Source organism: Pleurodeles waltl, chromosome 12, assembly GCF_031143425.1.
Source record: "Pleurodeles waltl isolate 20211129_DDA chromosome 12, aPleWal1.hap1.20221129, whole genome shotgun sequence".
Taxonomy (NCBI): Eukaryota; Metazoa; Chordata; class Amphibia; order Caudata; family Salamandridae; genus Pleurodeles; species Pleurodeles waltl.
This window is the reverse complement of record NC_090451.1, coordinates 614,904,485-614,924,339: the sequence shown is the minus strand read 5'-3', so window position 1 is coordinate 614,924,339 and position 19,855 is coordinate 614,904,485. Positions and strand designations below refer to the sequence as shown.

General features: G+C 40.9%; 1 protein-coding gene across 2 annotated transcripts in view; it reads right to left on the bottom strand.

The window, feature by feature from the left end:
- Nucleotides 1-19,855, bottom strand: part of LOC138268348 (SLAM family member 5-like) — a 586,627-nt gene that overhangs the window by 74,569 nt on the left and 492,203 nt on the right. For both annotated transcript variants that reach the window (XM_069217902.1, XM_069217901.1), the window contains exons 9-10: nt 18,276-18,365; nt 11,279-11,368 (exon numbers count right to left, since the gene is read on the bottom strand). In XM_069217902.1, coding sequence (XP_069074003.1) covers nt 11,279-11,368; nt 18,276-18,365 — 180 coding nt within the window. The remainder of the gene's footprint in view (nt 1-11,278; nt 11,369-18,275; nt 18,366-19,855) is intronic.

Below are 19,855 nucleotides of genomic sequence, written 5' to 3'. Positions count from 1 at the left end.
CTTGTTGTTTGATGTGGCGTGGAATATTTGGGGTGTACTGTACTGTGCTGTCTTAAGGAATTTTTTGTACATTATTGTTCTGATATATTTATTGTCATAATTTGTTATAAAATGTAATAAACATATAAAAGACATATAGGATTGATCTAGTGAAGTATGTCTAAATGAACAGAATTAACAGAAGCATGGTGCCATTTTGAACACTTTATGCTGGGACTCGTGAGATAATTTTTTGACATACACATTAAACACATATCGATTAGGTATACAACTGTGGTTTTCTATATATATCCTTGGAGTACAATAAAGAGTAGCTCTGTTACTCTAATTTCTAATTGTTCAATTCCCCAGGATGAGCTACCATATTAAAGCAGGGACCCTCGTTGGTATTGACGATATTAGTATGTGTTGTCATGTGGTTGTGTGCAATGACACTGCTTGGCGAAGCGTCTGTGTAGTTGCGGTTGTGTTTTCATTGTGTCTATCGGTGCTGTTGTGGATGGTTGTGTTAGACTGTGTCTGCGGGTTGGTGTGTGTTGGCCGTCATGTGTGTAGTGTGGGTGTGCATGTGTGTAGTATGGGTGTGCATGTGTGTAGGTAGGTGTGTGTGTGTGTGTGTATGTGCGTAGTGGTGTGTGGTTACGTGTGTTTGATGACATCACAAGCCATCCTGAATGTGTCTGTTGTGTGTGCGTGTGTAGTTTGGGATTTCCCTCCAGTGGGAGGTGGGTTGATGTACTCACGGTTGTTGTCTTCGTCGCCATTGCGGGTTCCAGAGTCGTTGTGTGAGCAGGAGCAGTGGGAGTACTTTCAGTTCAGGTTCCATGGCAGCTCCAGTAAAGTATGTGTTCCAGAAGGTGGGTGTTTCCTTTTATAGAACTGGTTTGCACCAGGTTTTTCGTGGTGGTGCGACCATGGCAGAAACCTTGACGGTGTGCATTCTTGTAATATGTCCGGTGGGAACATGGGCCCTGCCGGCCTGAAGGTGCCTACATCCATCTGTGGCATCATGTTCGCACTGGCGGTGGTTTGGCTGTGCTCTGTTGGGAAGACCACCATGGTCATAATTTGGCGGTCTTCACTGCCGGCCCATTCGCGGTACGACTGCCGCCGCCAACATGGCGGGCCTGAGACCGCCAAACTCATAATGAACCCCAATATGTTTTTCCATCTGCTTTACCTTGATATTTTTGTCTTCAATATTGTAGTATTTTCTGTTCAATAAATATGTAGTCAATACATACTACGCCAATACTAAGTTTCTATAATAAATACTAGAAGGCCTTCATTTTTTGATCAGTTGAAAATCGATTAACACTTAAACTTTTGAAAATTTCAGGTTTGAAATCAGGATCAAGTCTAGCAGTGGAAGTATAATAAGCTGCAGCAACTTATGAATAGTCTATCAAAAAAGGAGTTGGTGTGCAATGCTGGTGTTCAGAGCAGTAACAGGTTCTTTGAGACCTTGCTAAATCATGGACTGATACAGTTAGTCACATTTTACTTAATTTTGTGCACTGCCCCAAAAAAATTTCAAAAGACATTTGTGACTTGTCACCTTTAGCTATCATGTTTGAGTAGCTGATACAATGTGAATGTCTTCGAAATTGATTTTCCCTTGTGATGATGCTGCATGAAGAGTGATATCCTGCAACAATGCTCCGGTTAGGAGGCTAAGGGCCAGATTATGAGTTGGGCGGTCTAACCGCCAGACCACCCATATGACAGTCGCGTTAACAGTGGGTTGGCTTTGGCTCTCAGGGCAATGCCACAGGACTGTCTTCACAGCCAGCACACTTAGAATGCGCACTGCCTGCCATGGCAGACAGTGCACATTCCAAGTGTGTTGACAGGTGGGTTATGGACAGTCCAAGGTCCCTGCCATAGAAAGGTCGGTGGAAAGGCAAGCCTTAATCAGCATGGCGGTGCTCATATCAGCACTGCCATGCTTGACCATGGCTTGTACCGCTGCCAACACATCGGGATCTGTGATCCAGTTGGTTGCAACAGGACTGTGGCGGTCCGACCTACAGCATCATCATATGGCGGTTGGAGCACCAATGATGCAGTGCCCTGACCGCTACCCCAGGTACGGTGGTTCTAGGACCACCATACTCATAATAAGGCCCTGAATGAAGAATTGTTGGAAGAGCCAATAAAGAAAGAATAGGCAACAACTGAAGAGCAGCAGAATAGTGAGCTTGTGAGAAGAATACCTTCTGCCACCAATATTCTATTGTCAGTTCAATGTATGTTGGAATCAGGGAGAAATCATGTCCTGGAGCCAGACAGTTATCCCTGTGGACATGCTCTTTGAGTTTGCACTGCACATTTTGTCTGGTGCAGAGACCCAATTAGGTGAGCCTCAGCTGTAGAAATAGTAAATACCTTCAGCAGTAACACGCAAACACAAAGCAACGTGGAAGGGATGACAATCCACTGCACTGGAGCAAAGATTTGGACTCTTAACCTACTCTCATGGCCATCTTAATACTTGACTACTAGAGTCTTTATACCTTCTCAGACATTGTGTCTAACTAGACAAACTGCCTCTCCTGTAGCCAGGTACTAATACATACCACACGCCAAAAGAATAAAAAGACTAACTTAGAGTCAAACAGGCAATCTGCCAGCTTAATACATCAAAGGGGGGCTATGATCTTGGCTCCCCTGTCAAAGGACTGCCTGTCCTTTTCAGAGATCCCCATATGCCTGGGGAGGATCACAACATTTACAGAGCTACTGCCAGTATGAGAGTTGCTCTGAAGGCAGAAGAGTTTATTAAGTGGCACTATGAATCTTCAGTTCCCTCCTTCCCCAGAATTTATTTTTTAACTGCATGTTGGTTTCACTGCTTTTTTTTCCTTCTCGGCATTGGCATACCTCACTAGGTGGTCTGAGCCTGAGAAATCTAGTGATGGTCAGCCCTCACTTTAGAGGGTGGGCAACTAGCACAATGCCCTAGCATCCATGTAGCGAACAAGCCACAAGGTCAATAGATTTCACTGGAGGAGCAATTAAAACTCTGCCAATGGAAACCATGAGTAAGTGGGTTGGTGAACCATCAATTTATGGCTTTTATTCTCTAATTCACCCCTTATATCAAGACATGTGCAGGTAAATATCAGAGACACCATGTTTCTGACTTGAAGGAATGTCTTTTGTAGTACAAGCATTACTCAGATCAAGCAGTATTAGTGGGAACTGGTGGTGTTTACAAAACATATTAGTGAAACTGGTTAAATTAAGTCTAATTGGTGATTGGTTAATGATGCTGAGGACAAGGAGTAAGTATACTACCTCCAAAAAGTTCAGAGAGAGGCCCACAATCAATGTGCCTTCTTTCTCCAAGAAAAGAGAGTGTAACATCTTACAGTGTTTGCATTTCCATGAGGACTGAGATGTACTATACCCGGTAGCTTACATCAGGTTGCCTCTGCGTGAGTGGATGATGTTGTGGTGAAATATGTTGAGAGAAAAGATTCTGTGTGTCTCGCTGGTCTTGGAAGTTGTAAAGGCTAACAGTGGAAGTAAGCCTGCATCTGTGTGTGTATGAGCACTATAACTAGTAACCTACTACCAAGTGAATAAACAACATTTTTGACAATGACCTGGGATAAGTATTATTATTACACTGGTGAAGTAATTCCATATTTGATCCCAAATGGCCAACCGTGGGAAAAGGATATTCACAATGGAGAAAGTGAATGACCTTCAATGTGAAAAATGCAGTAGTCCCTAAAATAGAGAAACAGTCATCAAGGTAATCCCTTCAGAGCACTGATGGAGGTTCAGTGTAAAGGAATCTGAGACGGGAGAAGATAGTCACTTTGGTTGAGTTGAAGATCTTGAAGATGCAGATCATTTTGAGCCTGATCAGGCCAGAGGAAACAACTTCCGCAAGGAGACAGTAACTTTGTGTAGCCACGGATATTCCTGGGCCACACAGTCGTGTTCACTTGCAGTAAAAAGAGTTTGTGTGTTGGTTATCAGGGCTTCATGGGACAAAGTGGCAAATATATATAGCTGCCTACATGGAAGAAGGGGCTTTTACTACTCAAAGTACCTTAATAAATACCAAAACTCCCCGTCCAGAGCACCTGTAAATTCTCCTTAAGCTCATGGATGCTTGCCCATACCTTCTATTTCAGCATCCACTACCTAGTTTTGTGCGCTCTAGAAAATATACAACATGGAATCACCCATGAGAATGGGCCAGAAGCAACCAATAACTTTGTACAGGGCCTAAACACCTCTCGTCTGTAGGTTTTGTTTTACCTCTTCCAAGCCACAGGTCACACTAAAAGTGCTACAGGGTTCTCGATGTCTGGCATGCCCCCTGATTGTGGAGGAGGTTCCTAATTTCTCCTAGAGGATTCTTGCCAGTGGAAAGCCATATCGCTACCAATATTCTACCTCCTCAGCTGTCCAAGGGGATTACTTAGGATCCCTTTTGCATGACATGTGTGTACAAATGTGACTGTGTTACATTGTCTTTGTCCCCATAGGTGTGCTGAGTCTCCATTATTCAGAAAGTGTGTAACCATCTTTCATTCCCATCGCAAATGTCAGCAACTCCCTGTTTCAGTGTCCATGTCTATGGCTCATCGTCCCACAGTTATAGTCTATGAGTGTTTCTGTCACACTTTCCAAGGGCTCCTGCCCATTTCTACCTGCTCCTCTCTTAATTTTTACACTATCTGTGTTACAACATTCAAATATCTTATCTCTGCATCCAAGGTTTCATGACCTCCTGCATCAGCCTCTGTGATTCAGCACTTCAAATCTTCTGTTCCAGTGCTCATGTCTCCCTGTCACAGTGACCATGGTTCCCTGTCCTCATGTCTAAATCTCCTCCACTATTGACATACCTAACTCTTTCTTTTCCAGTGTATGGTGGTTCTTGTCTTTCTGATCAAGTCTCTTTTGGGAGAGGTTATATTTTAAAATTAACATTCAATAAAGATGAAGTAGAGAAGACAGGTGAAGATTTCATTACAAGACTGGTGGCTACCATTATGCATTCATCTTTTAATTGCCATTCGTGTAGCACCTTTTGAGAATCTTCAAACAAAACAATTCCAAACTAGAATCAGAACACCACAGTACATAAATAGTTTCTTCACAGACCTCTCCTCCTCTTTTAAATGATGTTCCTGATGAGATAAATATTACTCTCATAGCTATCTTTAACTTATTTGAAATGTAATGAAAAATTAATTATTGAATTAATGGTGGTTTAGTTTTGTTTCAATCTGCCTTCTAATTTTTAGAAGCATAAAAGGTAGATGAGATTATATGATAATCAATGTTACTGCTAATCTAGCTGTTTCAGGTTAAATCAGACACAATTCTAACATAAGGTTGCAGTTAGGGCAGTGCGAGTGCTTTTCTTTAAAACAAGCACACTTTTAGAAACTTTGCGGCAGGTCTTGTGCTTACTGTTCTTGGGGGAGTGGTTTTCTCACTTGCGCTCCTGATTTAAATTCTTTCATGGCGTAGACGCTCGCACTGAAGATTAGGAGTGTAGCGCAAGGTCAGCATGCCCCACTCTGCATGCATGAGTCTTCAAGATCCTGTTCAGTAGGAGAACAGGAGAGTGGTGCGAGGTCGGCGTGTGCTGCTTTTACACATGCCTTTGTGTTTTTTTAGTCATAGCCTGGAGGTTCTGTTTTCCAACCGCACACTGTGACTGCATATTTTGGAAAGGCAATTGGCTACTAAGATCTTGCGAGATTGCGGCAACCATGTTGGATTGAGCCTTTCTACATAACACAACATACAAGGTGGAATTTATCAAAGATTTAAGCCGCTGAAGTAATGGTACATAAACAATTGATCTTCTGAGGCAAAGATGGGTGTTACAAAACTAAACAAGTGTTTTATATAAGGAGGAATTTTTAATGTGTTATTGTTAGTCTTAGTATTTGATGGATTTAGTGTAGAATTAGAAGTAGTATTTTAGGTTTATAGTGAGCTATTAATATGGAAGCAGAACAGGGTTGTAGTCTTGAGGTCACAACGGCTAAAGTGAATGAGGTTATTATGAAGAGGCTCACTCAACAGTAAATGAGAGCACAGGTTTAAGAGACCTTGGATGATATCCTTAAAGAGAAAAAGAGGAAAGAGATGGATTTTTGCAAGGAATATTTTTGGTTGTCTGAGGATGATGAATTGAGAAAGTAAGGTGGTAAAAGATAAAGCAAAACAAAGCACTTGGAAAATAGTGAAGCAAATAAAAGACAGAGAGATGGTTTAAAATTGATAAAAAAGAAAGGTGTCGTTAGCTGCACACAGAGGAAAGGTGTTCTACACGACACAAGCGTTCTTAGCAACACAAATAAAGATTAATTGAAAAATTCAGATGAAATGCCTTTTCCTAATATAAATAACGATTTGGATAAATATGATGAATATGTCTTTCACATAACTCCGGATGATTTTAACATGGAATGTGAGGGTTTTAAGTGTTTATCCTCAAAAGACGTTTTAAGGAATCCCCTTAAGAATTATTACAAGGATGGTGCCGAAGAGCAGTAATGCTTTTAGGCAATGCTAAACGCCGGAATAATGATTGAATGCAAGAAAGCAGTTCTAATGGAAATTAGTTGTTAGCTAGGTGACAAGGCAGAGAGAGAACCTAGCAAAAATGCCAAAAGTTTATTGTTCAGTGAAGGTTTCATTTAAAATTTTAGGAAAATATATATCTACCTTAGCAGCTTTTGACAAGGATCAAGTAAACATGAGGAAGCTTTTCAGTAGAGGTGTTTTGGGAAGGGCCAGTACAGCGGGACTTGCTACTGACCTTGGAATGTGAAAGTCCAAATACCACAGTCAGTACAAGGGATATGGTAGAGGTTATCAGCCCTCAACATATGTCTACCCAAATAAAGGCAGAGGTAGTCGCACTGAAGAAGCAAGAGGTTTGAGTCGAGGACTGATTCAACAAGGAACCCAAGGTGAATACAGAGACTATAATTGGTTCTTTCCAAGAAAAAGTTGGAGGAAAGCTAAAAATATTTGTGGACGCATCGAAAAAGATAACAAAAGATCCAAGGGTGTTAGAAACAGTACAAGGTTTCAAAACTGACTTTGTGAATTTTTCTTAGCAGGTGAGAGAACAAAGAGAGATTTGTATGACAGAAGGACAAAAGTAAATAACAGATGCAGAAGTAGAAATTATGTTGCAGAAATGTGCAATAAAACAAGTAGGAGAATGTATGAAAGTTACATAAGAATTCTTTTTTTGGAACAAAAAAGGACAAAGGATGTAGACCAATAATAAATCTGAGGGAGTTAAACAAACTTTTGACATATAGGGCCTCATTCCGACTTTGGCTGGCGGCGGTTGCCGCCAGCCAAACGGGAACCGCCACTTGGCCGCTCCGCGGTCAAAAGACCGCGGAGGCCATTCTGGCTTTCCCGCTGGGCCGGCGGACGCCCGCCAAAGGAGCGCCCGCCGGCCCAGCGGGAAAGGCCCTGCAACAATGAAGCCGGCTCCGAAAGGAGCCGGTGGAGTTGCAGAGGTGCGACGGGTGCAGTTGCACCCGTCGCGATTTTCACTGTCTGCTAAGCAGGCAGTGAAAATCATGGTGGGGCCCTGTTAGGGGGCCCCTGCACTGCCCATGCCAGTGGCATGGGCAGTGCAGGGGCCCCCAGGGGCCCCACGACACCCGTTCCCGCCAGAAACAGGATGGCGGGAAGGGCGGGAAGGGGGTCGGAATCTCCATGGCGGCGCTGCAAGCAGCGCCGCCATGGAGATTCAGCCCAGCCAGGGGTAATCCGGCAGGAAACCGCCGGATCCCCTTTTCTGACCGCGGCTTCACCGCCGCGGTCAGAATGGGCACTGAAGCACCGCCAGCCTGTTGGCCCTCCAGGTTTGGAATGAGGCTCATAGACATTTCAAAATGGAGGGATTCCTTTGTTTGAGAGATATACTATTAAAGAACAATTTGCTAATGAAATTGGATTTGAAAGATGCTTACTTCACAATTCCAATGGGAGAGGACAGTCTGAGATCTCTGCAGTTCTGTTGGAGAAAAAGGGCATATCAGTTCCTGTGTCTTCCTTCTAGATTGTACTCTGCCCCATGGTGCTTCACAAAGGTGATGAGAGTAGCCGTGGCTTATTGGAGGGAAAGAGGAGTAAGATCAATAGTTTATCTAGACAATGTTTTGATTATGTCCTAAGACAAAGAACAGTTGAGGAAAGACTTAAATATGGTGAAAGAATTATTGGAACGTTTGGGTTTCATTATAAATTTAGTGCCAGCAAAGAGGACGGATTTTTTAGGGTTCGAGATAGACACTGTGAAAGTTATGCTTCAGCTTCCAGAAAGGAAAATGAAGATGATTCAAAGTAAATATTGTAAGTGTTGAAGAAGGATGTTCTTTCTTTGAGAGACTTAGCATGGATGATAGGTTTGCTGTCTCCGTTCTTTCAGGGATATTCCCAGGACCGTTCCATTATCATACACTGAGAGAATGAAGATAGAGGCATTAAGAAGAGGTTTGTGGTATGGAGACAAAGGGCCCAATCATGAGTTTGGTAGATGGGAACACCCGTCCGCCAAACTCACGATGCAGGGGTCGCCACCATGCTGGCTAACTCCCGTTTGGTCCTATTAAGACTTTCCCGCTGGGCTGACCGATGGAAACCAATGTTTCTGCCAGTTTGCCCAGTGGGATAATTGAGCTGGCGGCAATGCTGCCACCCGAAGGGGACACCATCGCAATGCGAACTGTATGCACAGCAGACTTTTTTTTATTATGCAAGGGACTTTTGAACAAGGCTGTTGAATTACTGGAAGGGTCATGGGCACCTAGAACAAGTAGAAGGTGTAGGGGAATTTGGAAAATATGGTCTAGTTGGTGCACGGAGAGCTGTTTGGATTCTGTGGATGCACCTATAGTTGATTTGGTGAATTTCTTAGTAGAACAGTTTGAGAAAGGTCTAAGTTACAGGACTTTGAACTGTTCCAGATCTGTAGTTTCAGCAGGTTATGATATTGTAGATGGAAAATCAGTGGAGAGAAAAACTATTGTTTGTAGAGTTATGAAAAGCATGAGATTAAGAAGACCTCCAAGAGTAAGGTAGGATGTTCTATAGGACGTAAATGTACTCTTAGCGCTGTTTCTGTCCTGGCCCGGGAATAGGTATCTGGATTTGAAAATGATTTTCAAGCAAGATGGCTTCTTTACTGTGGTTGATTTCTTGCAAAAGGGTTTCTCATGTGAAGGCTGTAGAGGTGAGTAACAAAACTAATGGGACAGGGAGAGTATATTTTGAAATATGGAAGAGAACAAAGACAATGTCTGTCACTACATTTTTTTCAAAATTTTAAAAATTTAAAAAATGATGTGCAATTGAATGTTTGAATGAATATGAAAACAAAATGATGGAATATAGAAACGCTCGAGAAAAACAATTATTGATCTTGTATGCGAAGCCATTTGGAGCTGTGAATAATGCTACTATAGCAAGATGAATTAAATAGTTATGGAGCAAGCAGGTATTGATGTTCAACAATTTAAGTCACACTCTCTAAGAGGTGCGATGGCTAGTAAAGCGTATGTTTCTGGTAATAGACTGGAAGAAGCTGTAAAAGCTGCTGGCTAGTCAAATGCAGGCACTTTTGCAAAACATTATTTTAGATCAATAGAGCACATGCGGTGTTGAAGGGCTTTCAACATACATAATGGTAGCCTCCATTCTTGTAATGAAGTAGCGATCTCCAAATGAAATGAACAGAGAATCTAGATTTCATTAAAGACACTGAGGCTAACATTATCCCTCCCGCTGCTTCTCTTGTTTAAAAGAAGAAAATACATTTTTGGCATATAAAAGTAGAGAGGAAAGAAGACCGGTAATACAAATTTTACAGTATATCTTTTTGAAAGAAATTAATAATTTTTTTGGTGGTGTTCATTTTTTTTAAAAACAAGGAATTTAACAAGGTATTGTATTCATAATGTTGTTTATTTTTTTAGGGCGTAATGGAACAGGACGAAGAGGAATATTGTTTGGGAAGAAGTAGTGGAAGAAGGATATGAAGATTCAAGTTTTGAAGTCTGCTGCATTTAAAGAGAAGGAGAGTTATGTGTAGGGACTATTTATGTACTGTGGTGTTCTGTTTATAGTTTGAAATTATTTTGTTTGAAGATTCTTTAAAGATGCTGCAAGAGTGGTAATTAAAAGATTAATGCATGACGCTAGCCTCTGTGTCTTTATTGAAATCTAGACTCTACATTCATTATTATTATAATATAATCGCTATTCCCAACTTTTATTGAGTTTGAGTGACTTCACTTGAAGTAAAGTCATACCTGCTAGGCCAGGAGTGACATAGGATTTCCTACCACAGAATGTCCCTTAAGTGGGAAATCCTGCAAATGAAATTCCAGTGGTATCACCGGCAAACTGCTGAATAATTCCCAGCAGAGTAAGAACAGCACAGCTATAGGTCTTTATTGTTCTGAGATGCTAGTTACATCTTTCTTACACAATCTCAATCAGAAGAAATCCCCATGACGTGCATTTAGCTAAAGATCCTGCACATCATACAGCTCCAATACAAAGCTACTGTATGTATGGGGTACTGCTGGGTTTTAATTTCATTATATTGCAAATTAGTCAAGTAAATCTTCAAACAACAAATGAGTTTCTTTTGCGGGTGGTTTATCTTACTACTGAACACATTTTTTAAAGCTAAAACCAACACACATACAGTGCTTAATTTGTGCTGCCATTTGTAGGAGGTAGACAAAGGTATTCATTTTCAGGAACCTGGTCTTTTTTGTGCTCCTCAGACTTTGATCAAGAGCAAGAAACAGAAAGCAAGAAAGTAAGCTAGAAGAGAAAAATGGAAGAGTAGTGATAAAGAGAGAAAGCAGGAATGAAAAATAGCCTGCAAGTGTGACATAAAGAGACAGGAAGTGATAAGTGGTGGAAAACAGAGGCATATGGTGTAATCAAGAAGAGGTAGTCTTGGCATTCGGCATCTTTGCATTCTACAGTTTCAGCGGGTTGCTCCCAAGAAAAATGTTGTGCACTGCACTCATATATATATATATATATATATACAGTATATATATATATATATATATATATATATATATATATATAATTTTTTAAAACATATTATTCCTATTATCCATTCAAGTTTGCATTAGCTTTGTTGCCATTCTTCATCCTCTGCAACCTTTTCTGAGTTGCACTGGGTTTCTTTTTCTCATCTAGGACGGTATTTAGCATCCTGTATGAAAAATAAATAAAATACCTTAGGTCGTAGCATTTTGTCATAGACTGTATTTCCTGTATCTTCTTTTGGTGTAGAACGATTGTTTGCTGATGTAGGAGGAGCTTCCACCTGCAATATAAACGCAATTTTAATCAAAGACATAATGGGCCAGATTCATAAAGTCAAACTGACACACTGGAGCAAGTTTAATATAGCTTGCTAATCACAAAGGTATTTTACTAGTAATATCTTTATGACCGATCCATTATCCATTATTCAGAAAGTGGGTCACCATCTTTCATTCCCATCGCAAATGTCAGTGACTCCCTGTTTCAGTGTCCATGTCTATGGCTCATCGTCCCACAGTTATAGTCTATGAGTGTTTCTGTCACACTTTCCAAGGGCTCATGCGCATTTCTACCTGCTCCTCTCTTAATTTTTACACTATCTGTGTTACAACATTCAAATATCTTATCTCTGCATCCAAGGTTTCATGACCTCCTGCATCAGCCTCTGTGATTCAGCACTTCAAATCTTCTGTTCCAGTGCTCATGTCTCCCTGTCACAGTGACCATGGTTCCCTGTCCTCATGTCTAAATCTCCTCCACTATTGACATACCTAACTCTTTCTTTTCCAGTGTATGGTGGTTCTTGTCTTTCTGATCAAGTCTCTTTTGGGAGAGGTTATATTTTAAAATTAACATTCAATAAAGATGAAGTAGAGAAGACAGGTGAAGATTTCATTACAAGACTGGTGGCTACCATTATGCATTCATCTTTTAATTGCCATTTGTGTAGCACCTTTTGAGAATCTTCAAACAAAACAATTCCAAACTAGAATCAGAACACCACAGTACATAAATAGTTTCTTCACAGACCTCTCCTCCTCTTTTAAATGATGTTCCTGATGAGATAAATATTACTCTCATAGCTATCTTTAACTTATTTTAAATGTAATGAAAAATTAATTATTGAATTACTGGTGGTTTAGTTTTGTTTCAATCTGCCTTCTAATTTTTAGAAGCATAAAAGGTAGATGAGATTATATGATAATCAATGTTACTGCTAATCTAGCTGTTTCAGGTTAAATCAGACACAATTCTAACATAAGGTTGTAGTTAGGGCAATGTGAGTGCTTTTCTTTAAAACAAGCACACTTTAAGAAACTTTGCGGCAGGTCTTGTGCTTACCGTTCTTGGGGGAGTGGTTTTCTCACTTGCGCTCCTGATTTAAATTCTTTCATGGCGTAGACGCTCGCACTGAAGATTAGGAGTGTAGCGCAAGGTCAGCATGCCCCACTCTGCATGCATGATTCTTCAAGATCCTGTTCAGTAGGAGAACAGGAGAGTGGTGCGAGGCCGGCGTGTGCTGCTTTTACACATGCCTTTGTGTTTTTTTAGTCATAGCCTGGAGGTTCTGTTTTCCAACCGCACACTGTGACTGCATATTTTGGAAAGGCAAATGGCTACTAAGATCTTGCGAGATTGCGGCAACCATGTTGGATTGAGCCTTTCTACATAACACAACATACAAGGTGGAATTTATCAAAGATTTAAGCCGCTGAAGTAATGGTACATAAGCAATTGATCTTCTGAGGCAAAGATGGGTGTTACAAAACTTAACAAGTGTTTTATATAAGGAGGAATTTTTAATGTGTTATTGTTAGTCTTAGTATTTGATGGATTTAGTGTAGAATTAGAAGTAGTATTTTAGGTTTATAGTGAGCTATTAATATGGAAGCAGAACAGGGTTGTAGTCTTGAGGTCACAACGGCTAAAGTGAATGAGGTTATTATGAAGAGGCTCATTCAACAGTAAATGAGAGCACAGGTTTAAGAGACCTTGGATGATATCCTTAAAGAGAAAAAGAGGAAAGAGATGGATTTTTGCAAGGAATATTTTTGGTTGTCTGAGGATGATGAATTGAGAAAGTAAGGTGGTAAAAGATTGAGCAAAACAAAGCACTTGGAAAATAGTGAAGCAAATAAAAGACAGAGAGATGGTTTAAAATTGATAAAAAAGAAAGGTGTCCTTAGCGGCACACAGAGGAAAGGTGTTCTACACGACACAAATGTTCTTAGCAACACAGATAAAGATTAATTGAAAAATTCAGATGAAATGCCTTTTCCTAATATAAATAACGATTTGGATAAATATGATGAATATGTCTTTCACATAACTCCGGATGATTTTAACATGGAATGTGAGGGTTTTAAGTGTTTATCCTCAAAAGACGTTTTAAGGAATCCCCTTAAGAATTATTACAAGGATGGTGCCGAAGAGCAGTAATGCTTTTAGGCAATGCTAAACGCCGGAATAATGATTGAATGCAAGAAAGCCGTTCTAATGGAAATTAGTTGTTAGCTAGGTGACAAGGCAGAGAGAGAACCTAGCAAAGATGCCAAAAGTTTATTGTTCAGTGAAGGTTTAATTTAAAATTTTAGGAAAATATATATCTACCTTAGCAGCTTTTGACAAGGATCAAGTAAACATGAGGAAGCTTTTCAGTAGAGGTGTTTTTGGAAGGGCCAGTACAGTGGGACTTGCTACTGACCTTGGAATGTGAAAGTCCAAATACCACAGTCAGTACAAGGGATATGGTAGAGGTTATCAGCCCTCAACATATGCCTACCCAAATAAAGGCAGAGGTAGTCGCACTGAAGAAGCAAGAGGTTTGAGTCGAGGACTGATTCAACAAGGAACCCAAGGTGAATACAGAGACTATAATTGGTTCTTTCCAAGAAAAAGTTGGAGGAAAGCTAAAAATATTTGTGGACGCATCGAAAAAGATAACAAAAGATCCAAGGGTGTTAGAAACAGTACAAGGTTTCAAAACTGACTTTGTGAATTTTTCTTAGCAGGTGAGAGAACAAAGAGAGATTTGTATGACAGAAGGACAAAAGTAAATAACAGATGCAGAAGTAGAAATTATGTTGCAGAAATGTGCAATAAAACAAGTAGGAGAATGTATGAAAGTTACATAAGAATTCTTTTTTTGGAACAAAAAAGGACAAAGGAAGTTGACCAATAATAAATCTGAGGGAGTTAAACAAACTTTTGACATATAGGGCCTCATTCCGACTTTGGCTGGCAGCGGTTACCGCCAGCCAAACGGGATCCGCCACTTGGCCGCTCCGCGGTCAAAAGACCGCGGAGGCCATTCTGGCTTTCCCGCTGGGCCGGCGGGCGCCCGCCAAAGGAGCGCCCGCCGGCTCAGCGGGAAAGGCCCTGCAACAATGAAGCCGGCTCCGAAAGGAGCCGGTGGAGTTGCAGGGGTGCGACGGGTGCAGTTGCACCCGTCGCGATTTTCACTGTCTGCTAAACAGGCAGTGAAAATCATGGTGGGGCCCTGTTAGGGGGCCCCTGCACTGCCTATGCCAGTGGCATGGGCAGTGCAGGGGCCCCCAGGGGCCCCACGACACCCGTTCCCGCCATCCTGATCCTGGCGGTAAAAACCGCCAGAAACAGGATGGCGGGGAGGGGGTCGGAATCTCCATGGCGGCGCTGCAAGCAGCGCCGCCATGGAGATTCAGCCCAGCCAGGGGTAATCCGGCAGGAAACCGGCGGATCCCCTTTTCTGACCGCGGCTTCACCGCCGCGGTCAGAATGGGCACTGAAGCACCGCCAGCCTGTTGGCGGTGCTTCCGTGGCCCTCCACCCTGGCGGTCATAGACCGCCAGGGTTGGAATGAGGCTCATAGACATTTCAAAATGGAGGGATTCCATTGTTTGAGAGATATACTATTAAAGAACAATTTGCTAATGAAATTGGATTTGAAAGATGCTTACTTCACAATTCCAATGGGAGAGGACAGTCTGAGATCTCTGCAGTTCTGTTGGAGAAAAAGGGCATATCAGTTCCTGTGTCTTCCTTCTAGATTGTACTCTGCCCCATGGTGCTTCACAAAGGTGATGAGAGTAGCCGTGGCTTATTGGAGGGAAAGAGGAGTAAGATCAATAGTTTATCTAGACAATGTTTTGATTATGTCCCAAGACAAAGAACAGTTGAGGAAAGACTTAAATATGGTGAAAGAATTATTGGAACGTTTGGGTTTCATTATAAATTTAGTGCCAGCAAAGAGGACGGATTTTTTAGGGTTCGAGATAGACACTGTGAAAGTTATGCTTCAGCTTCCAGAAAGGAAAATGAAGATGATTCAAAGTAAATATTGTAAGTGTTGAAGAAGGATGTTCTTTCTTTGAGAGACTTAGCATGGATGATAGGTTTGCTGTCTCCGTTCTTTCAGGGATATTCCCAGGACCGTTCCATTATCATACACTGAGAGAATGAAGATAGAGGCATTAAGAAGAGGTTTGTGGAATGGAGACAAAGGGCCCAATCATGAGTTTGGTAGATGGGAACACCCGTCCCCCAAACTCACGATGCAGGGTTTGCCACCATGCTGGCTACCTCCCGTTTGGTCCTATTAAGACTTTCCCGCTGGGCTGACCGACGGAAACCAATGTTTCCGCCAGTTAGCCCAGTGGGATAATTGAGCTGGCGGCAATGCTGCCACCCGAAGGGGACACCATCGCAATGCGAACTGTATGCACAGCAGACTTTTTTTTATTTTGCAAGGGACTTTTGAACAAGGCTGTTGAATTACTGGAAGGGTCATGGGCACCTGGAACAAGTAGAAGGTATAGGGGAATTTGGAAAATATGGTCTAGTTGGTGCACGGAGAGCTGTTTGGATTCTGTGGATGCACCTATAGTTGATTTGGTGAATTTCTTAGTAGAACAGTTTGAGAAAGGTCTAAGTTACAGGACTTTGAACTGTTACAGATCTGTAGTTTCAGCAGGTTATGATATTGTAGATGGAAAATCAGCGGAGAGAAAAACTATTGTATGTAGAGTTATGAAAAGCATGAGATTAAGAAGACCTCCAATAGTGAGGTAGGATGTTCTATAGGACGTAAATGTACTCTTAGCGCTGTTTCTGTCCTGGCCCGGAATAGGTATCTGGATTTGAAAATGACTTTCAAGCAAGATGGCTTCTTTACTGTGGTTGATTTCTTGCAAAAGGGTTTCTCATGTGAAGGCTGTAGAGGTGAGTAACAAAACTAATGGGACAGAAAGAGTATATTTTGAAATATGGAAGAGAACAAAGACAATGTCTGCCACTACATTTTTTTCAAAATTTTAAAAATGTAAAAAATTATGTGCAATTGAATGTTTGAATGAATATGAAAATAAAATGATGGAATATAGAAACGCTCGAGAAAAACAATTATTGATCTTGTATGCGAAGCCATTTGGAGCTCTGAATAATGCTACTATAGCAAGATGAATTAAATGGGTTATGGAGCAAGCAGGTATTGATGTTCAACAATTTAAGTCACACTCTCTAAGAGGTGCGATGGCTAGTAAAGCGTATTTTCTGGTAATAGACTGGAAGAAGCTGTAAAAGCTGCTGGCTAGTCAAATGCAAGCACTTTTGCAAAATATTATTTTAGATCAATAGAGCACATGCGGTGTTGAAGGGCTTTCAACATACATAATGGTAGCCTCCATTCTTGTAATGAAGTAGCGATCTCCAAATGAAATGAACAGAGAATCTAGATTTCATTAAATACACTGAGGCTAACATTATCCCTCCCGCTGCTTCTCTTGTTTAAAAGAAGAAAAGTAATTTTTGGCATATAAAAGTAGAGAGGAAAGAAGACCGGTAATACAAATTTTACAGTATATCTTTTTGAAAGAAATTAATAATTGTTTTGGTGGTTTTCATTTTTTTTTAAAACAAGGAATTTAACAAGGTATTGTATTCACAATGTTGTTTATTTTTTTAGGGCGTAATGGAACAGGACGAAGAGGAATATTGTTTGGGAAGAAGTAGTGGAAGAAGGATATGAAGATTCAAGTTTTGAAGTCTGCTGCATTTAAAGAGAAGGAGAGTTATGTGTAGGGACTATTTATGTACTGTGGTGTTCTGTTTATTGTTTGAAATTATTTTGTTTGAAGATTCTTTAAAGATGCTGCAAGAGTGGTAATTAAAAGATTAATGCATAATGCTAGCCTCTGTGTCTTTAATGTAATCTAGACTCTACATTCATTATTATTATTATATAATCGCTATTCCCAACTTTTATTGAGTTTGAGTGACTTCACTTGAAGTAAAGTCATACCTGCTAGGCCAGGAGTGACATAGGATTTCCTACCACAGAATGTCCCTTAGGTGGGAAATCCTGCACATGAAATTCCAGTGATATCACCGGCAAACTGCTGAATAATTCCCAGCAGAGTAAGAACAGCACAGCTATAGGTCTTTATTGTTCTGAGATGCTAGTTACATCTTTCTTACACAATCTCAATCAGAAGAAATCCCCATGACGTGCATTTAGCTAAAGATCCTGCACATCATACAGCTCCAATACAAAGCTACTGTATGTATGGGGTACTGCTGGGTTTTAATTTCATTATATTGCAAATTAGTCAAGTAAATCTTCAAACAACAAATGAGTTTCTTTTGCGGGTGGTTTATCTTACTACTGAACACATTTTTTAAAGCTAAAACCAACACACATACAGTGCTTAATTTGTGCTGCCATTTGTAGGAGGTAGACAAAGGCATTCATTTTCAGGAACCTGGTCTTTTTTGTGCTCCTCAGACTTTGATCAAGAGCAAGAAACAGAAAGCAAGAAAGGAAGCTAGAAGAGAAAAATGGAAGAGTAGTGATAAAGAGAGAAAGCAGGAATGAAAAATAGCCTGCAAGTGTGACATAAAGAGACAGGAAGTGATAAGTGGTGGAAAACAGAGGCATATGGTGTAATCAAGAAGAGGTAGTCTTGGCATTCGGCATCTTTGCATTCTACAGTTTCAGCGGGTTGCTCCCAAGAAAAATGTTGTGAACTGCACTCATATATATATATATATATATATAATTTTTTTAAACATATTATTCCTATTATCCATTCAAGTTTGCATTAGCTTTGTTGCCATTCTTCATCCTCTGCAACCTTTTCTGAGTTGCCCTGGGTTTCTTTTTCTCATCTAGGACGGTATTTAGCATCCTGTATGAAAAATAAATAAAATACCTTAGGTCGTAGCATTTTGTCATAGACTGTATTTCCTGTATCTTCTTTTGGTGTAGAACGATTGTTTGCTGATGTAGGAGGAGCTTCGACCTGCAATATAAATGCACTTTTAATCAAAGACATAATGGGCCAGATTCATAAAGTCAAACTGACACACTGGAGCAAGTTTAATATAGCTTGCTAATCACAAAGGTATTTTACTAGTAATATCTTTATGACAGAAGTCTCCACACATAAAAAACTGGACAGTCCACCCTTGTTACGTGTGGAGACTCCTCAGTTGTATAAATGCTACTAGTAAACTACCTTTGTGAATAGCAAACTATCATAAGCTTACACAAAAGTGGAGGTTTACCTTTGTTACTCAGGCCCATTCAGTCATAAGTAACACTGGAACTGGAAATATAGGGTATTTCCTGTACACTAGAAAGGACTTGGGGCCAGATGTATCATTCTTTCCAATAGCCACTACCAAATTGCGATTTTTGTGAATCACAATTAAGTAATTGCTATTGGAATGTATGAAACTCCAGGAGTTTCATAAAGCGATTTACAAGGGCTTGCAGATGGACCTACCTCATTTAATATTCATTGCAAATAGCTACTATCATAGGGATGGTGGCCTACTGGGCTCAGCAGGACACCATGTCTGTGATTACTTTTAAATAAAGCAATCTTTTTTTTTTTTTAAATGCAGCCCGTTTTTTAAAACAAAAACGGAATGCGTTTAAAAAAGAAAAATGAAAAGTTTTCTTTTCATTTTTTAAGAGCAGGCAGTGATGTTCTGACGATTCAGACAATAGGTCTGGATGATATGCCTGTCTTCTAGGGTTGCAAGGTTGACTAGCAGATGGTACACTGGTGCATGTCTCAATGTCCTCATGACGGGGTATCTAGGACACAGAGAAGAGAATGTACAAAGTGATAAGCACTTTACACATGGAAGCAGAACATGTCGTAATCGCACACACCTAACACTGTAGACATGTCGCACTGCTGACACATACTATAATGGGCATGCTGAAGCGGCTTAGACCCCATCCTTGCCGCACATGGCTGCACCTGATAAATTGTTTGTTACACACATCACATGTGTAATGTTCCTTAAGTGGTACACTGAGCTGTCCTGCACTGATCATGTATATAGTCATGCTATATACCTATATGGTTACACTGCCTATGTGTCTCCGACTATCTGGAAATGCACGTCATCTGACATCCGGGAATATCACATCACTTTGTCATGCATGTCACATGTATAAGCCACACCATATAGGCCTACTCTGCAATTGGGCCAAACATTGTGTATGTCGCACTTATTTTCGTGCAGTAAGGCATGATATGTGCATAAAATGGCAGCCGCCTGTCCTGCTGCACAGGACACTTGGAAGTGACCTAAGTCTGCTGGCGTATGTCGTCATGGGGGTAGACGGTTGCAACCGCTGTGCAACTTCTCATTGGTTAACATTGCTGCCTATGAGGGACTGGGGCCAATGGCGATCACTGCGGGCGGTGATCGTCGTGTACGCGGCGGCTGTGACCACCATTTTCTGCAGCCTTGCTCACTTGACTCCTGACAC